A 19,418-nucleotide genomic window follows, 5' to 3' on the forward strand; every position below is an offset into this window, starting at 1 on the left:
GTCCAAAGGCACAATAAACCTCAGGCCGACACTGAAACAGGAGAAGGGGCCCGGGTTGCTGGTTCTGGCTCTGCAGCGCAGAACCCCCTGGAGAGGGAAAACGAGGGGGGAAAGACAGGCAGCGTGTCCTGGGCCCCTTACCTTGTAGAAACCCCACTCTCAGAGTCGGGCTCCGTCTCTGAATCTCTTACCGATACAGTCCCAGCTGCACATTTTCAGACGGTCAGTCAGATTCAGGGTCAAACCGCTGAGGGGGACAAGGAGCCCGACGGTCCACCGGAACGTAAGTTCACTGTAGAGGCTCCTGGTAATGAGGGGAGTGGAAAGCCCGGGAGAGAACAGGCAGGTGAGGCCCAACCAGAGATGGGAACCTTTTAGTTGAGGTTTAATTATGTTCCAGTAAATTCACAGAAAGAAGTAAAATATTTTCACAGATTTTGAACCCTATTCAATCAGACATTTCCAAATTTGCATTGATTCTCCAAACAGCAAAGGTTACAGTGCCTCCCAAAAGTACACAAGTACATGTCCTTTGAACTTTTTCACATGTTGTCACATTGCAACCACACACTTGATTAATATTGGCGGGATTTTAATGTGATAGACCAATGCAAAGTAGTGCAGGATTATCAAGTGGAAGGAAAATGATGTGAGGCTTTTCGACTCTTAGCAAATGAAAATCTGAAAAGTGTGGCATGCACTGTCAGTACTTTTTGGAACCACCTTTTGCTGCAGTTACAGTTGGAAGGCTTTGTGGAGTGTATCTACCAGCATTGAATGCATCTGTTTATGCCCATTTAGGTTTGCAAAATAGCTCAAGCTCAGTCAAATTAGATTAAGATCGTCTGCAGACTCCAATTCTCAATTTTTGCCTCGCATTCTCAATTAGATTTAGACCTGGACTTTGACTGGTCCATTCTAGCACATGAATATGGTTTAATGTTAACTATTCCATGGTATCTCTGGTTTCATGTTTAGGGTCACTCTCCTGTCAGAATAGGAACCTCTCCCCAGTCCTAAGATTTTTTTTATACCAGGATTTAGCTCCATATCAAGTTATACCAGTTTTTCCATTAAAAAAAAACAAGACAAACAAAAAAAAAAAACTCAAGATCCACTGGCTTTATTTAGGGGTATCACAGTAAATTAGGCTGAATGCCACTGCACTGTTTCTTCTTTGAAACCAAAAATTAAATGATAAAAACAAAAACAGTATTTACCTCCCACTTCACAAATATGCTTTAAATTGATGTGACATAAAATCCCATTAAAATACGTTGAATATTGTGATTGTTCTGTGACAAAAGTTGAAAGATCTGTGTGCACTTTTCCAAAGAAAGTAAAACTACATTAAAGTTATTATAGAGATCATAAAGGGACAACTTCACCTGCGTTCTTCTGTTTAAGGTAAGTACTCACCGTGTTCAGTGTTTTTGTCTTTAACTAAGCACGAGGATTTCATCCTTTTTTTTCCCACCACTCCCAAGTCACTTCCCGACCCGTTCACCAGTCATCAGTCACCTCGGCGCCAGTCTCCGCTCTCCTGATGATTGATCCAGAGCACTTTAACTTACGAACATGCAGAAACTTTTCATGTCTGGAATCTCTCTCAGACTGAGGCTCCCCTCCTCAGAAATGGGCAACTAACCCAACACAAGAGCAGGACACTTGACCTTTCTGGAAGTGAAAGACTTTGGCTGCATCTCTTGGACAATATGAACCCACTTCCAGGCCTCCAAGCCAAAGAGTTTATCCAGTTCACAGTCTTTACGCTCATTGTGTTCCTGTAGTGATTTTTAGACAACTTGAATGATGCCTAATAGAAAATGAGGTTATACTCTCATATTTGCTCTGCAAACGTTCAGTATTGAATTCCTTAGCAACACGTGTAGGGGAATAATAATGCAGTTTGATTAATTAAAGATGACGAGTGAATTGGACCAGATGTGGTCAGTTTTCCTGTTATTTCACTTTCCCATGAGCTCAGCCTCCCTGCTGAGGCGGTTGCGGTGTTAACTTGAAGTCCTCTGTCCCAGCCTCTCCCGCTCCACCCTATGGCATCACCATTCTGGAGTGCGTGCGGGACGCCATGGTGCTCTCCTGGAAGCAGCCCACCTTCATCGGAGGCGCTGACATCACCGGCTACTTCGTGGACTACCGTGAGGTCGTCGACGGCGTGCCGGGGAAGTGGCACGAGGCCAACGTGAAGGCTGTGAGCGAGAGGGCCTACAGGGTGAGCGCACGGGAGGCCCCCTTTCTCCGTCCAGATGTTTTACAGTGGTCCGTCTGGTCAGCAGTTGGTTTACCTGAATGTGCGTTTTGCCTGCCAGGTGTCGGAGCTGCGTGAAAACAGGAAGTACCAGTTCCAGGTGCGAGCTGCCAACATGGCGGGCGTCGGGATCCCGTCGAGGCCCAGCGACACCTTCCTGTGTGAGGAGTGGACCATCGCTGTGCCAGGTGGGACGATCGAGCAGCAAGATCCTAAGAATCCTTCTCGATCTTAATTTATTTGGCAAACATTTGAATTAAATTATCAATTAAGATAAATTTAGAGGAATCACGTTTCTGTTTTATTAACTGGGCCAAATCCAATATACTGGTCAAACCATAAATGTATTTGAAGTTTTACTTCAGCTTCATGCCGCCTCTTTAAGATGTCCTATCATTTCATAGAGTTACTGCACTTTTACAAGGTTGCCAGGGCCGTCAGGAGAAAAACAGGCCCACTGCATCTCATATCCTCCGCCATACATAAACCGAGGGCATGGGGAGCTTTTCCACATTTTCACCCATTAAAGGTGAAAAGACTTTTTTTTAAAGAGAGGTCTATTTGTGAACAAATTTGGCAGAAAAGTTGTGAACTAACCAAACCAGCCAGATTTTAAGTGCCTTTTTTATAGGTTCAATGTGGATGGGAAATATGGGCTAAAAAAGTCAATATTTAGTAAAACAATATTTTTAATTTAAACTAAATCAAAGCAATGATTGGTTTTAAAAGATGTGGAATGACACCCCCTTTTTATTATCATTTTAAAAGACATTCAAACCCACCGTAAACATCAAAGAAGTGGTTGTCTCTCATTTAAACAACAAATCTACTCTATGCATCAGAATATGGAGACCAGAAACCCAGCAATGGAAATCATTTTGCTTTAGTTGGCCAAAAAAAAAAAAAAAAAAAGGCACAAAGTTTCCAAATACAGCCCAAACCTCCTGATTCTCGTTTTAAAACCTCCACATTTGCTTACAGGACCTCCTCACGATCTGCAGGTGAGCGAGGTGCGAAGTGACTCCCTGTTGTTGCTATGGAAACCTCCCGTCTACCAGGGCCGCGACCCGGTGAATGGTTTCTACGTGGACATCAAGGAGGGCGAGGCACCGGAGGAGGCCTGGAGGGGAGTCAACACCAAGGCCACCGAGAAGACGTACCTCAAGGTCGTTACGTTTAGTCCGTTTGGAGCGTTTCGTCCCGCCGTGGCGCTGCGGCAGCCGCCTGATCTGGGTGGTCTCTTTAAACATTGCAGGTTAAGAATCTGAAGGAAGGAGAGACGTATGTGCTGCGAGTGCGTGCTCAGAATAAAGCCGGCGTGGGCAAAACCTCCGACGTTACAGAGCCGGTTCTAGCTCTGACCAAACCAGGTAGGAAGATGGCGATGAATCAGCGGGGCGGGTCAGCTATCCCGCAAGGGTTAACGTCTATTTGGTTTTCAGGCACCAAGGAGATACATGTGGAAGTCGATGATGACGGCGTCATCTCCCTGAACTTTGAGTGCTCGGACATAACCCCCGACTCCAAGTTCGTTTGGTCCAAGAATTATGAAGAAATCACGGACACCAGTCGCCTGACCATAGAGACCAAGGGAACCAAGTGAGAAAACTTATTTAAAGTCTTATTAAAGTCAGGTTATAGAACCCTCCACACTGATTGACCCCCCTTGAACCATTTCTCTCTCATTTTGGGCACATGATTTGTATCGTTACCCTGCTGAGAAACCCAGTGGGCCCCCATTTTCAGCTTTCTGACAGAGGCAACAAGGTTTTTTTTATTTTATTTTAAATGTCTTGGTATTTCAGTAAGTTCATGATACTATACACTCCAACCAGGTCGCCAGGGATTTGGGATAGAAACAAGCCTGTAGGTGAAGATTCTCAGTCATCCAGGTCATGGCCATTCCAAAAAAAGTAAAAAACAAAGCAACTGGACTTGTTTTCCGTAGTTGAAGACGTTTCGCTTCCTCTCCTGGAAGCTTTCTCAATTCAAAAAGTCTGGAATAATGTTGAGTAACAAGCTTTATACCATTGCCCAACAATGGACAATGGTAATGCCTAAGCCATTGCAAGGCCTTTGTTGGGCAATGGTATAAAGTTTGTTACTCCACATTACTCCAGACTTTTTGAATTGACAAAGCTTCCGGGAGAGGAAGCGAAACGTCTTCAACTACGGAAAACAAGTCCAGTTGCTTTGTTTTTTACTTTTTTTGGAATAAACAGACCTGTAGCATTACGAGGCCTCCACCGTGCCTGACAGTGAACATTTCACATCCTGCTGGAGTGTTTGCTGTCAAAAAGCTCAATCCTGGCCTGATCTGAACAAAGCAAACATATCAGTAGCATTGCTTTGAAAAGGCTATTTCATGGCATCCCTCCATAACAACCAGTAGGACTGTAGATAGTATCTAATGCTTGTTATGGAGACCTGGTGACCCCATGGTGCCGAGATTGATTCCCCTCGGTCGCCAGCCTGCTCACGGTGTCTGGTTGATCTGCATGTATCCTTTCTTCTCACAATTTCAACTGTATTAAAGATTTTAATCATTGCTCTGATTACATATACGGTAAAGCTCATGAATGTTTCCTGATTTCTGAACATAGACACACATCTGCGTCAGAATCTCGTATCGTCTTTCCCATTTTCAAGACAAATGGTTACATATTTATCCCAACGAAAGCCCTGAAGTCAGACGATTTACTGCCAATGTAGTGGTGGTCAGAGGGCCCGGTGGCGCCGATGTAAGGCAGCCTCGCCTCTGTCAGTCCGCCACGGGGCAGCTACGGCTGCTAACATGGCTCACCACCGTCAGGGTGTGAATATGTGACTGACTGTAGTCTAAAGCACTTCCAGGTCGTCGGACATGATAAAGCGCTATACAAGTACAAGTCTTTTACCATAAACAGCAGACAATACATTTTAAAACAAACTAATAATAATAATAACATCACAAAAGTATACAATTACATAGATAAAGGCAATTAGATAATATTTTCCCTGACCCTGAGGGGCTATGCAGGAATCTGTCTGATCTGGACCTAAAACCTTATAAGGTTTTTCTTCATAAGGGACAGAAAATAACATTAGTAAGGTGAGATGGGTCTTTCGCTATCATTTGCTCATAATTTTTCAGAAGCAAGAGCATTATGTGACATTTATGTTTGAAAGCTCTTTGCTGATTTGATGTCTCTGTTTAACTCCAAGCAAACTGCAATGGGGAAGCTAAGAATGCTCCATTAAACGTTACAGTAGGAGCCCCTTTAAAAGGTCCTAAAAAGTCCTGCGTTACTAAGTACCGTACAAGTTAATGAATCCTAAAAAAAATAGTTAATTTACTCATATATTGAGATTTTTATGATGATAAAAATATACTCCAACTAGATGTTGGATTTCTTTTTAATTTCCAGAACAACCAAACGTAGAGGTTGCTTTACCCGTCAAAACTTGCACTTTCAATATCTTATGCCTGTTTGCATCAATAAAGCTCCTCATGTATACAAATAACTAACTATATGCTGATGTTATCGTACATTTGTACTTAAGACTGTCTGAATGCCAAAGCAATCTTTGTGCTCTTTGTTCGTGTTCAGGTCCCAAACGGTTTTCAAGAGTCCCGGCGAGGAAGACATCGGGGTTTACTCGTGTCTCGTCACCCACACTGATGGTGCTTCATCCAGCTACACTCTCTCTGAGGAAGGTGGGAACTATTTCTATTAACAAAACAACAACAACAAAAAAACTGGTTAAACGCCTGCTAAAATCACCACCCTTTGTGGTTCCTCAGAGCTGAAGAGGCTGCTGGAGGTCAGTCACGAGCACAAATACCCGAGTGAGTACTACCAAATTTCTCAGAGACCGGACCTTTTCTTTGTTTCTATTCGTTTCTTTTAAGACGAGCTCGTGTTTTTCCCCCCTGTGCACCAGTTATTCCCCTGAAGTCGGATTTGGCTGTGGAGCTGCAGGAGAAGGGCAAGGTGCGCTTCTGGCTGCAGGCGGAGAAGATGTCGGCCAACGGAAAAGTGGATTACGTTTTCAACGACAACGTTCTGTCGCAGGGAGAGGTCGGTGAGACTCTGAATGAAAACCTTCATCATGTTTCTCATGAAGAATTAGTGTCCGTACCTAAAAAAAAAAAAGAAAAAAAAGAAAAACTTTTCACTTCACTTTTCCTTGAATTGCTTATTTTCTGTGTAGAAATACAAAATGAACTTTGACAAGAACACCGGTGTGATCGAGATGCTCATGGAGTCTCTGACTCCTGCTGATGAGGGGACTTACACCTTCCAGCTGAATGACGGGAAGGCCACGAACCAGTCCAGCTTGGTGCTGATAGGCGACGGTACATTCAGCCAAATAAACAGAAATAATCACATTTGACATCTGTTAACAATTATATTTAAAACTTTTCGTCATTTTATGATGGTCGGAACATCTAACATACAATTACGTGTTTAAACTGTACGAAGGTAAAACATGATTATTGTGTAGTAACACCTCTTGTTTATTTCTCACTTGCTCAATTTGAAGTATATTAGATAAATTGTTAAAATATATTGAGATTTGCTGACAGGCTATATCTTCCCTTTGACACCTTTTTATTCTAGCTCTTAGCACCTAATAATAATAATAATAATAATAATAATAATAATAATAATAATAATAATAATAATAATAATAATAATAATAATAACACATTTTTTGGACACTCAAAGACGCTTTCCAAAAAATCAACAATGCAGAAAAAAGCAAAAAATCAGCAAGTTTAAATAAGTGGCTTTTAAAATGTGATTTAAAGTTCTGAAATGAGTCTGTCATTACAATCTGAAAAAAAATAAAACTTTAATTAATCTAACAAACACATTTTACAAAAATCCAGCCTTTACATTTATTGGGTGTGGGAAAAGACACAAGTTAGGAAATGTTTATTTCACTGATGCCACAAGTGCAGTCACTCCCATCAAGTATTATAACATATATACAAGTGACGCTTTTTAAAATTGATTATTATTTTTAAGTTGATCATAGTCTCTAGGAGCGTCCAATTTGTCCATAACTTCCTGTAACCCCTGGATATAAACATGCCATATGTAGTTTGCAAAACTCTGCTTTGATGATATTTGTGACTGTGTCCTTTGGTCGGATGAAACTAATATTACCTTTGAAACTAATATTACCTTCCACTATACTGCACACACTGTGCAGTATAGTGGAGGATCCGTGACGCGGTGGGCTTGCCTTTCTTCCACAGGCCCTGTGAACTTTGTTACGGTGCATTGCTTGAAGACCTCCATGAGAAAATACCAGGCCAATTTAAATTAAAATCTGGTAGCCTGCGATTCAAAATTATTTTTTTCTTCCACTTGATTAAGTCTGGATCACGCTATGTTAGCGTTTTACCACTAGAGGGCAGAAAAAGATCTTTTGAATTATAACAGCTGGACACAGGGCTAAATTCATGAAGTGCACTGTGCTTGTTTTCCCACATTAATCTTTATTTTGTCATAAAATATTAAGTTAGATTTTCTTACTTACTTCTCAGTGGCAAAACTATTTTCAGTTCCAAGTATGGCCCCGTCTCCATAGTAGGTGGGCTGAAAAATAAAATGTGAATCTCTACTTTTTATCAGTAACTACTTTAGTTTTTTCAAGGTGAATGTAGAATCAAGTGAAGTGCTCTGTCACATATTTTATTCCAAATAGACCTCTTTGTGGAAAAACTTTAAATTTAAAGTACTTTGTTTTTGCTAACATAGATGAGGTCTGGGGATTTAACTTAGACTTAGACAACTTTATTTGTCATTTTGTTTTTACAGAGTGCATACAGAACGAAATTTCGTTGCATAAAGCTTGTGAATTACAGTATAAAGTGCAGCAGTGATTAAAAAGTAAACAATTTAAATGTAAACAGTGCAGGAGAAAGAAACAATGTGCGTTAACAAAGTTTTGCTTAAAACAAATTTAAATCAAAACTCATATTAACTCTTGTTTTGGAATTTGGTTCATATTAATGCCCCTGCTGAACAAAGCTGACAGCTTCTGAAGCTGCAACAACCAAAGCTTTACAAAACATTACCTTCCAGATCACATTATTGGAATAAATGAACAATAAGAATTGCGTTTTGAGGGAAAGAGCCTGACTGCTGTTTATTCTTTTCCCTTCAAGTGTTCAAGCAGCTGCAGAAAGAGTCAGAGTTCCAGAGAAAGGAATGGTTCAGAAAGCAAGGTATGGTAAACACAATTACTAGAATAATCACTTTTTTTTAGTGAGCTCCACTTTCTTTATCAAAGAAACAACAAACGAGCCGTTTAGTCTCTGATTATGCCAAAACCTCTCCCGTTATTAACCGATGGTCATAATAATATAATAAACAGCAGTTTGCTCGCGTCTTAGGTCCTCACTTTATCGAGGGCTTGAGTTGGGAGGTAACACCAGATTGCTGCGTGATACTCAAGTGCAAGGTGAGTCTTAGCCCAAGAGAAGTACGTTCTCCTCCAAACGCACTATTCTGAACACTTCAAGTCTAAAAATACTCCTCTGCTGGGCTACATGTCAGGTTGGCAACATGAAGAAAGAGACCTCCGCTCTGTGGCACAAAGACGGACATCAGATCAAAGCTGACGAGCATCTTGGCTTCACAGAGGGAGTTCTCAAACTGGAGATTGCCCAGGTGAGAAACAAAAGAAGACACGTGAGTAAAATGCGATATGTTGCAAGCATGCATCAGGATACTCTACTACGATGCCACTAGAGCTGTAAAGCATCTGTTTTTATTTGTATTCCAAAAAATATATGGATGCTTCATATTTCATGAACACATGTCACCCTATACTAATGTTAATCATTTTTTAACTTATCGGTGTCAGACTGATAAGTAAAACTAGGCTGATACTAACAACCGATGATGTTTATCTCCATGTAGTTGCCGTTTGTTGCGATGTTTCGTTGGGAGAGGGTTGGTGATGCAGTTTTTGTTTGGTCATGTGACAATGATGCAGCGCAGGCAAGATTGTGGGGTTTTTCGCTAAAGCATTGAAGCAATGGCAGCGATATGGTTGTTTTTCTCGGTGTCGAAAGAAAACATACAAAAAGCAGTGCGTTATTACCCACATTCGAAAATTTGTAATAAACGTACATGTGTAGATGTATGTAATTGTTTATGTATTTGCATGCGCACACACATATACATCCTTATTCACACTTTCATTTATGTAAATGCTTTGCACATTTCATAGCAGTAACCCATTAATATTTCTTTATCCCATGACATGCTACGCTATGCAGAAGCTCTGTCTGCAGAGATGAAGGTTTACTCAGCTATGTATGCTTTGAGTGGCTGACATGGCAGGGTAGTTCTTGTTAATTTTCAATTAATTATCTGACCTCTTGAGGGCAAATATATATGGAGCATTGAACTTTCACCCCAAGATGGTCGGGCCTTTATTAGGTATGAAAAAAAAGAGAAAAAAGTGAGATGTATGTAGTTTTGTTATTTGAACTATATCATCAGGATTTAAAACGTAACACATTCTATTCAGAGACCTCTAAAATTTGCTTCTTTTATGCAAATGTCATTTAAACACACTAATCTACATAAATGCTTGAGCCCCTATTAAAATTATTTATAATAGTTCAGTTACAAAGGCACCAGGCTATCAAAATGCTCTATCTGTTTTAAGAGGTTTGTTTTGTTTTCTAAATAATTTTTTTTTTTTTTTGCCACACATGTTTTCTAAAAATTACAAATTGAGGGCTTCTGTGTGCCACGGGAGATGCATTTGCATTCATTTAGGCTTCCTGTTGTCAGATTTCCAGAAAGGATGCTGGTGTGTATGAAGTTGTCCTGAAGGATGAGAGAGGAAAGGACACGTCCACGCTGAATCTGACAGATCAAGGTAACCCTCCCAGAGTCAGTCTGTAAATACAGAAAGCGATTCACATTAAATGACCACGTTTGCTCTTCTTCAGGTTTCAAAGACTTGATGAATGAAGTTTTCAGTTTTATTGGTGAGAAGGAACATGTTTTTTCTGGTCTTAAGTAGTATTTAAGTTAAAAACAGCTGTTAAAATAATCTTTTTCTTGTTACTTTTTTAGCTAATTCCTCCACGCCACTGAAGATCACAAGCACAGATGAAGGAATCCGACTCTACACATTTGTCAGCTTCTACAATGACTTGCTCCAAGTCACGTGGCACTACAAGTGAGTTTAACAGAACACCTCGTTCCTGCTGCTCTTCTTGTTGAAATCTATCAGATACTCGTCATAAAAACACCAGGAGGGAACGCTGTGTGTGTGTGTGTGAGAGATTTTACTTGATTATTTGAGTTTTCTTTTCACAAAGCCACCTGCGTTTGCACTTCTTCTGCCTTTCGTCTCTCCGCCAGGGATTCAGCGATCTCCTTCTCTGACCGCATAAAGAGCGGGGTGGTCGGAGAGCAGCTGTGGCTCCAGATTACAGAGCCCACGGAGAAAGACATGGGCAAATACGCCATAGAGTTTAACGACGGGAAGGGCGGCCTCAGGAGAACCGTGGAGCTCTCCGGTCAAGGTGATTTTGTTTTTTTTAAACTTTGGCAAAACCTGAGCTGTACCCAGTTTTGATTCTGGACTGTGTTTAATTTCCCCTCATTATCGTTTGCGGGGACGATTAATGATGTGTTTTCTCCTCTTCTAGCATTCGATGATGCTTTCGCAGAATTCCAGAGGCTCAAGTAAGTTCCTGCGAGCTATTCAGTAACCCCACAGTTTCAGAATCACTGGCCATTTTATTAGGTCCACATGATAATGCAGCTGAGAGCGTTTAGCCATTCACACAGGTTTAGAGAGAATTAACCATTAGCCGTGTCAGACCCACAAGCAGATGTGACACAGCAGCAAAAAATAAAATAAAGAAAGTCATCTGTCATGGATAAATCTGAAAATGTATATGTTGTTTGTTTGCATGATGGTTAACCTTTGCGGTGGCATTCAGGTTTCAGAACACATTGTTCCATGCGGCTTTCTGATTGGCATGTTTTGTCGTCTTTCCCATTTTGAAGAGTGGATGATGAAAACGGGCTTCAGCGTCATGCCTTATTACTTTTAAAAAAAAAGAGTCATGGGTTACTAATTAAAGGGCCACAAACCCTCTGAAAGCCTTAAAAAGGTCTAAATGCAAAAAAGGGATCTAGTTACATTTAATGTTAGTATTTGTCAGGAGTCCAAGTAGGTGGCTCTTGTGATTTGTGGTTTTGTAAAAAAAATTAAATAGAAAAACATCAGTTTTAAAAAATGTATTTTTAAAAAAGGATTTTTTGATTTTGACCATTGATTTTTTGACTAGGATTTTTTTTCCTCAGATATAATTAAAGAAAAGCTTTATTAAAGTAAAATATACATTTATTTTTTTTTTTTTTACACAGCTTTAGAAACTGCTAACTTCAAGTACAGGCTACAGTTTTGTTATAATGATGCATACATTTTTCACATATTAAACTCGTGAGCAGGAAGCATCAGGCTTTTCAGTGTGACCTGATGTAGGATAAAGTGTCATATTACCAAGTCGATTATTAAGACTATATCATCTTTTTAAAAACCTGAAAACATGGGGAGGCAGGCGTCTGGCATCAACACAATGCTATTCACAAATCAATGGTGCACAGTTGAAAGCCTCCATCTTCTACTTATACATTTACTTGTAAGAAAAATACTTATTAATATTAATTTTAGCAGCCATATAGAAATATTTCTAACATGTTACAAGGATAGTGTTATTATTGAGTTGTCTAAGTCCAAAGCTTTTCACATACAACCTCACCAGTCAAATTATTGAGATTTCTATTGATTTTGACTAAGTAAAATACAAAATTTGATAAAAAATGAAGGCTTTGATCTTTGACTTAATTTGTTTTCTTTTTTTGTTCTCAGAGCTGCAGCAATTGCAGAGAGAAGTAAGTATTAACTCATGATCAACGTCATAGTCAAAGTCCTAAATGCTTGAACAGAATGGGAAGTTTCTATCTTTGCAAAAGGAGCTTCATGAGATAACAATATATGTTTCTAATTATTGTGAGATAATGATACAATTAAACTACATACACTTCAAAAAAATGACCTTTATCTTGAGATAATAAGATACAATATATAAGACGTTATCGCAAAGTAAAGAAACGATCTGTCACTTCAAAATAAGCTTCATTATTTTAGTTAATGGCATCTTTAAGACGTCTGTATTGCGTCTACATTTTATATTCATATTTTCATATATTATACATTTTAAGAGCGTAAAAATTTTGCATTTTAAATAAAACTCACCTTTTTCCTACTTTGAGATCGTGCTCGAGTGGCGGGAGGTCTGCCTGATGTGGTGACTATACAGGAGGGCAAGGTAAAGTGACAGTAAGGTGTATTTTAAAAGCCGCGTTGCCTCCATCTCTCCCATTAAATTAGGTGGTATTATTGGTATATTCGTAAATGTTTCCACCCTCAGGCTCTCAATCTCACGTGCAACATTTCGGGCAACCCGGTGCCAGAGGTCACCTGGCTGAAGAACGACAGGGAGATCACCTCCGACGAGCACTGCATCCTGAAGTTCGAGTCGGGCAAGTTCGCCAGCTTCACCATCACCGGCGTCAACACGTCGGACTCGGGCAAGTACAGCATCCTGGTGAAGAACAAGTTCGGCACGGAGAGCGGCGACTTCACCGTAAGTGTGTTCATCCCAGAGGAAGCCGGCGGCAAGAGAAAGTAAAAGTGGTCCAAGTCTTATCGTGAAAAACCTGCGAACGGGGCGCACTGGAGGGATAGGAAGAGCTCGAGGAAGAGTTTGATGTTTTGTGTTGTTGAGTCTAAAAAGAAACGTGAGAGGTGCTGAAACTGAACTTGAAACTTCCAGCAGTTCTGAGAGAAAAAGTAAAAACAAAAAAATTGGTCCAACACTAAGAAATCTGAAAAAAAATACGGTCATTTTTGACACTCTACCAAATCCAGCTATTACTGGTGCAATTTCTGTTTGTGTAAAGCTTTAGCATGCAGAAGAAAGTATTGGTTTCAAAGGAATAAAAAAAATAAACTTCACTTAACAAAAGAATGATAACTCCTAAACTGTTTGAATCCAATGCTACGACGCTGAAAATGTTAGTTGATGTGGAATGTCTAATAAAACTTTGATGTTTTTACATTTGCTACAGATTTTGCATACTTCACTGCTCACCAAGTTTAAAGAATTAATAATTGGATTCAAGTATTTCACCTATTCTATTAGTTATCGATAGTACCTTTGCCATGACTTCAAACTTTTTTCTTTCTTTTTTTAAATTTGCTGTCTTAAGCAAACACAATGCTGGGGCCAGATCTATGATGTGAGATTTGGGGTACTAAAGAAAATGCATTTCATGGCAACCTTTTCGGGACCTGGTGATGGTTACTTTGGAAATTATTATACTTGAGATAAAGTCAATGCCAGTAATCCCTTAAAGAGTCTCTGAATGTGATGCAGGTCCTATTAAAACTGAATATGACTCTAAGATAATCAAACCTGGACTTGAATCAAGATGTGATACTTTTTAATATTTGAACAATCAAATAACAAATGTAAGATTTCCCTATTTTTTTTTTTTTTTTTTTAAACTTATTCATAAATCATAAGAAGACTAAAACCGATAACGGTTCTTCAGCTTAAGGATTGTTTCCCAATACTATAGAAAACAAACAAGCAAAAACATTTGTGAAATTCTGCCTGCTCTGTTTCCTCTTTGCTTGTTTTCACAAAATCCAGGCTTGCAGAATAAGCACAATACGAGAAGAATACGCATAGGTCAACACTTTTTATACAGCACACTGATCTAATATCACTTGGACCTTTTTTTAACCCTGAATATAACAAAATTATTAGCAGAACATGGTAGTGGGAACATCATAACTTTTTTATCAGGGACAGGAAAGTTCAAAAGCACTTAATACACTTATTTTAACAGCTTTTCTCACTAGCAGTGATAATGCTGCTTTCATCCCACAGAGCTTCAAATAAAAAAAACTGTACGCCTTAAATATGACGTTAATAGTTCAGGCCCCAGCTGGACATCAGGTTAAATTTGTTGGTGCGCTTTGATTGTAAGTAAAACCGGTAGCAAATGCATTAAAACATTAAAACATGAGTCATTTCATTAGATTGTATGTTTGGGTTTCATTGCATTCACTGCCACTTTAAATGTGTTACCCTGACATCACTTTGTCCCACTGTCTCCAGTCAATATCCTGTGTCTGCACATTTCTTTTCTTTTTTTTGATGATGATGATGATTCTCACTGCTGTCATGACAAACCCATCACCGTCACTGTTATCACTGATGATAGCGGTTATTGCTCCACTTCCTGTTCCCCTGTCTCCTGACGAAACTAATAAATATCAGCATGTACATCCCCACTTCCTCCTCCCTCTCCTTTATGAGTCGTCTCACTTTGGTTTCAGCGGTCCAGCTTTCTCCTCTCTCTCACCTTCACGCTCTCCTTTCAGCTCACTTCTTCGTTCCTGTAGTCACAGTTTCAGTAGAGCTGGAGAAACCCAAGATCCGCCAGCAGCATGGAGACAAGCCACCTCCGCCGTGCTGCAAAACTATATTTATAGGGGAAATCCAGAGAAGCTGAAACAAAATCAGCAGTTAGGTGGAAAAAATACAAAAAAAGAACAACTTAAGAACATGGTTTATTTCCACAAGGCTAAACAAACAGCATTATGGTCAGCATTTTTTTTATTTTATCAGTGAGTCATGTACTTTCATCAGCATAACAGGATAATAATGTCTGGGAGTTTGGTTGACCAACGGTGTTCAGTATATATTTAAAATAATGTTTTAAAATAAAGATGAACACAACCGTCAAATTCGCACCATAATTTGATTCCTTAAACAAGCAATACCAGCGTTTGCCGCTAAGGTTTAAAAGTTTGCAGCTAAACTTCTCACCTTGCAGGACTTAGGACTGCTAGATTGGATTTAAAATCGCTTTAGTGACTTTTCTGTAAACTAAGATCCAGTTCACCTCAATGGATGGAGCTGAAAGCAGATATTTGCTTAAACTGTGTAAAAATGACCAGTTAATCTAGTTTTCCCCCCACTATCTGACTTCAAATCAAACAGAACTTCAGGTATGATTAGCTGATGTATTAATATTTCCTATTTTCTAAATATTTCTCTAAAGTTAGAAGTTTATAGACACTAAAATTACTGTGCCTAGGTAGTAAACGTCTGATGATGATATCATGGCCTTGTAAACTTCTATTATTTAGCAACAATTGTGTTTATCTATCTATCTATCTATCTATATATATATCTATATATATCTATATATATATATATATATATATATATATATATCTATATATATATATCTATATATATATATCTATCTATATATATATATATATATATATATATATATATATATATATACGAAGACCCGTGGGAGGGCGCAAAGCCAGCAGGAACATACTATATATAAGTGAAAATATTTCACTAAAATCATAGTCTCTTTTTCAAGAGAGACGTGGGAACAAAAGTAGCTAAACATACACACAAACTTGTACACCCCAAACTACATCCTTGTCAGGTATTGTAGAAAGTACCTGATTTCCAAAGAAATATCAAATAAAATATTATAGAATCCAAAGGTCTGTCTTTTCTTTGGCTACAAACTGCAGAGGCCTGAAGGTACCACATTTCATCATTCGAACAACCACACACAAGAAAACTCCATGGGAATGTTGAGCTGTCAAGCCGTTCAGGAAGGAGTGAGGTTTTGGTTCCAAAGGGGAGCATGTTTTAGGTGTTAAATGTGCAAAAAAAAAAAAAATAAAAGCAAAATACCTGGTGAAGATGCTATCTTAAGCTGGGAAAAGAGCATTGTTGTCCAGTGTGAAACGAGTCCTGTACCAACATTGGCTGAAAGGCCACTCAGAAAGCAACCATCAAACAAAAACATAAAAACCTAGGTTACAGTTTGCCAATACGCTCAGAGACGAGACTTAAATTTTCCTAGACAGGTCCTGTGGTTAATTGAAACAAAGTTGAAGTGTCTCAACTAAAAATGGGGAAATGCATGTAAGCCAGAGAACACCATGCCAACTACGGAGTATAGTGGTGTCAGTATCATGATGTGGGCGTGTTTGGCTGCAGGAGGGACTGCACTAAATAAAACAGATGTTATAGTGAGGATAGAACATCATGTGAAGAAATTAAGGCAGCATCTTTAAACATCAGCAAGAAAGGAAAAGGTTTGAGCACAAATAGATGTTCAGGATGGATGGCGACCCACAAATTGGTTTCAAAATGGCTTCCGGTCAATGTTTTGAAGTGGCTACCTCAAAACTTTCGTCTCAGATCCTTTAAAGAACTTGTGGGCAGATCTGAAAAGGTGAGTGAAAAGGTGAATAGGCCTACAAACCTGACCTGTGAGGAACAGGACAAACCACCAGCAAACTATTGTGAGAAGGTTGTGGAGGGAAACCCAAGATGTTTGACAAAAGTCACACACTTTCTACAAATTCTACAAAATACTAGGAAATCTCTGTCATAATTTTTTGGACATTTAGCAAATCTAAATCATTTTGGTAATCCTATCTGACCTAAAACGGAAAGTTTAGTCTGCTTTAATTTCAGGAAGTGAGAAAAACAAAACAACAAAATATGTTTATATTTTATTCAATGCAAGCAAATGTCTGGCTTGATCAGTACAGTTTATGATCTATGAAACAACGTACCCAAGTCAGTGTTTTCATTTGTTCTCTTTTGTTGAAACTTTGGGTTTAAAACAACGTAATATCCACCCTTCGATTATCACACTTTCAAACTTGAATTTCTATTTTGATATCACCTGAGGCAAAGGTCACATGTTCAAAATCCATAAATTTCTATTTTCCTTGTAATTTAGCTCCTCCTACAAAGGTGTTGTTATTTCTATGTGGCTGCAGCAAAAATGTCTGAGCCATCTGGAGAAAAAAAAAACTGTGTAAATGGATAATTTGACACAAAGAAAACCCTTTAAACCCAGAGTGGAATGGCCGGATTTCCTCGTCAATGAACTGCAGCAAGCATTTCGAGACAATAAATTTAATTGCTTCCGATTCCCTCTGCCTACAAGGGAGCTAATGCATTCTGAGCGCACCCTTCATTGGCAAAGGCGATAAAGGCCGCAAATGCATTCAGGTTATTATAGTGAACATTTTGGTCCTCACTGACAGGTCTGACCTGAGTGAATGAGTAAGTATGATGTTCAATCTTTAATGGGTTTTTGATGATTGAGTGTGTCCGCAGAGCTTTATTACATGAAGACGTCTCACCGCATCTGGTCTCCCTCCAGCTCGAGATCACGGAGGGGACGCCTGACCTGGGGGTGACCTCCTACTGGACTGATAAAGAAGGAAATGTGGTTTTTGATCCAAACACCCCGAAAGAAAAAATGAAAACCTCTGTCACAGGAACGAAAACCCCAAAAAGAAAAGGTAGATAGCGTGCATGAGTCGTCTGAACACCGCATCCACTACACGGTGGGTTTGTCTCACCATAAAAATATCCTCTTGCAGATTCTCCTGCTCAAAAGGTGAAAGACAGAAAGGAGAGCAATAGCGGGGAGTTGGAAAAGGAGAAGACTGCAGACCATGCTCCACCGGAACCAGAGTCTTCAAGTACAGACCAGCAAGCGGATGCAAAAGAAGATCTGTCTGAGCAGCGGCCCGCTGCTGACAAGTCAGACGCTCCTGATCAGCCTGCAAAGACCGTGGAGGAACCCAAAACAGCCTAAAATCACTGCAATATACAGTACTACAGTGTTATAAAAAAAAATAAAATTGCACCTGTTAAATTAAACAAATGTTAAACTAATTAAGATTGATTTTTGGGATTCACACATCTTTGTTTTTGTTTTATGGTTTGTTTTTGCTTTTGGTAAGATTGTACATTTTCAGTTTTTATCTCATCTGTTGTGTCTAGAAATACAGGAGAGCGGCGTAAAGCAGTTACCAAGCTGGAGGGATGACCAATGCAAACGTGACACATTCTTGCGGTGAAATGTATTTATTTTAATCATTGAGGAAACAAGTTAGTAGCACCAGTTTTAAATGGTAAATGGACTGAACTTACGCTTGTTATGGTTGACTGGGAAAATGTTGTTACCACACATCTGTAGATGATTAAAGTTTGGAACTTAGTTGCCACCATAATGCAGAAGAACCTGGATTGCTCATGTGGTCAAGTGACTTTTTTGGGGAAATGAAAACAGCTTACTTCCCTCCTCAGAACGTGTAAAACGGGATTTTACATTTCTCTGTTTTTCTTCTCTAGCCCAGGACTACAGTTCTTTTTCATCCACCTGAACCTTTTTTTTTTACATGTCCTGTTGATCTAACTTGGAACAAAGCCATAAAAACCCTCCACCTGCAGGCCTCCTGCTCTGTGGCTGAGTGTGACAAAAAGCAACAAATTAACTCAGAACACTGTTTTTAATCTACAAATAAAGAGATTTGGAAATTAAACAAGTTTCTTTTAATTAATGATGACAAATATCTTTACTGAGTAGATACTAATACTGCTGTTTTAGGAGTGCATCTTGCTGTATGTAATCCTGTTGTTGACTGCGGTAGGTCAATAATTCTGAATATACAGTTGATATAACCCTTTAATAACATCTATATGTGTTGAGAAAATTTAATAAATCCCCAAAAAAAAACATCAGCTTGATTAAAAAATGCAAAGTGCATGAAACTAATTTATGAAATTAGTTTTTTTTAATCGTGGTTTGCAAATGCAAGGAGACCACATCAACTGAAAAAAATATATTTATATAAAAATAAGTCACAGATTATTTTCTTCCATGTCATATAACAGCCTTTTGGGGGTTTGTCTCAGCCAACTTCGCACATTAAGATGAAACAGAGGTTTTTACTCATTCTTCAAAAAATCACGCAAGCGCAATGAAATAAGAAAGGAGAGTATATGTGAACATTCATTTCAAGACTTGTCACTGATTTGAGATCAGATTTAGGTTTTTGAATGGGTCAGACTAATACATGAATATGTTTTGATCCAAACCATTCCAGTGTGGCTCTTGTTGTAGAACCTGATCTGTGTTTGGACTATTTTGATCCACTTAAGCTGCCTGAGTTACCTAAAACATATGTT

At 39.1% G+C, this 19,418-nt stretch overlaps 1 protein-coding gene and 1 long non-coding RNA gene across 7 annotated transcripts in view; both read left to right on the plus strand.

The window, feature by feature from the left end:
* Nucleotides 1-14,671, plus strand: part of myom1b (myomesin 1b) — a 37,375-nt gene extending 22,704 nt beyond the window's left edge. For all 5 annotated transcript variants that reach the window (XM_036125496.1, XM_036125498.1, XM_036125499.1 and 2 more), the window contains 20 exons: nucleotides 2,037-2,233; nucleotides 2,331-2,457; nucleotides 3,251-3,435; nucleotides 3,525-3,639; nucleotides 3,712-3,868; nucleotides 5,860-5,966; nucleotides 6,054-6,098; nucleotides 6,194-6,330; nucleotides 6,464-6,608; nucleotides 8,433-8,492; nucleotides 8,661-8,728; nucleotides 8,824-8,937; nucleotides 10,075-10,162; nucleotides 10,236-10,274; nucleotides 10,363-10,468; nucleotides 10,654-10,817; nucleotides 10,944-10,980; nucleotides 12,176-12,198; nucleotides 12,580-12,635; nucleotides 12,738-14,671. In XM_036125496.1, coding sequence (XP_035981389.1) covers nucleotides 2,037-2,233; nucleotides 2,331-2,457; nucleotides 3,251-3,435; nucleotides 3,525-3,639; nucleotides 3,712-3,868; nucleotides 5,860-5,966; nucleotides 6,054-6,098; nucleotides 6,194-6,330; nucleotides 6,464-6,608; nucleotides 8,433-8,492; nucleotides 8,661-8,728; nucleotides 8,824-8,937; nucleotides 10,075-10,162; nucleotides 10,236-10,274; nucleotides 10,363-10,468; nucleotides 10,654-10,817; nucleotides 10,944-10,980; nucleotides 12,176-12,198; nucleotides 12,580-12,635; nucleotides 12,738-12,998 — 2,231 coding nt within the window. In that variant the 3' untranslated portion in view covers nucleotides 12,999-14,671. The remainder of the gene's footprint in view (nucleotides 1-2,036; nucleotides 2,234-2,330; nucleotides 2,458-3,250; nucleotides 3,436-3,524; nucleotides 3,640-3,711; nucleotides 3,869-5,859; nucleotides 5,967-6,053; nucleotides 6,099-6,193; nucleotides 6,331-6,463; nucleotides 6,609-8,432; nucleotides 8,493-8,660; nucleotides 8,729-8,823; nucleotides 8,938-10,074; nucleotides 10,163-10,235; nucleotides 10,275-10,362; nucleotides 10,469-10,653; nucleotides 10,818-10,943; nucleotides 10,981-12,175; nucleotides 12,199-12,579; nucleotides 12,636-12,737) is intronic.
* Nucleotides 14,672-16,928: 2,257 nt separating this feature from the next.
* On the plus strand, nucleotides 16,929-18,863 carry LOC118556904. 2 transcript variants are annotated; one of them, XR_004927468.1, is made up of 3 exons: nucleotides 16,936-17,743; nucleotides 17,825-18,059; nucleotides 18,231-18,863. It is a non-coding gene; the product is annotated as an uncharacterized LOC118556904 (long non-coding RNA). The 2 variants fall into 2 exon arrangements; XR_004927467.1 differs by lacking the exon at nucleotides 18,231-18,863 and having other exon boundaries at nucleotides 16,929-17,743; nucleotides 17,825-18,122.
* Nucleotides 18,864-19,418: the final 555 nt, after the last annotated feature.

Source organism: Fundulus heteroclitus, chromosome 21 (assembly GCF_011125445.2).
Source record: "Fundulus heteroclitus isolate FHET01 chromosome 21, MU-UCD_Fhet_4.1, whole genome shotgun sequence".
Taxonomy (NCBI): domain Eukaryota; kingdom Metazoa; phylum Chordata; class Actinopteri; order Cyprinodontiformes; family Fundulidae; genus Fundulus; species Fundulus heteroclitus.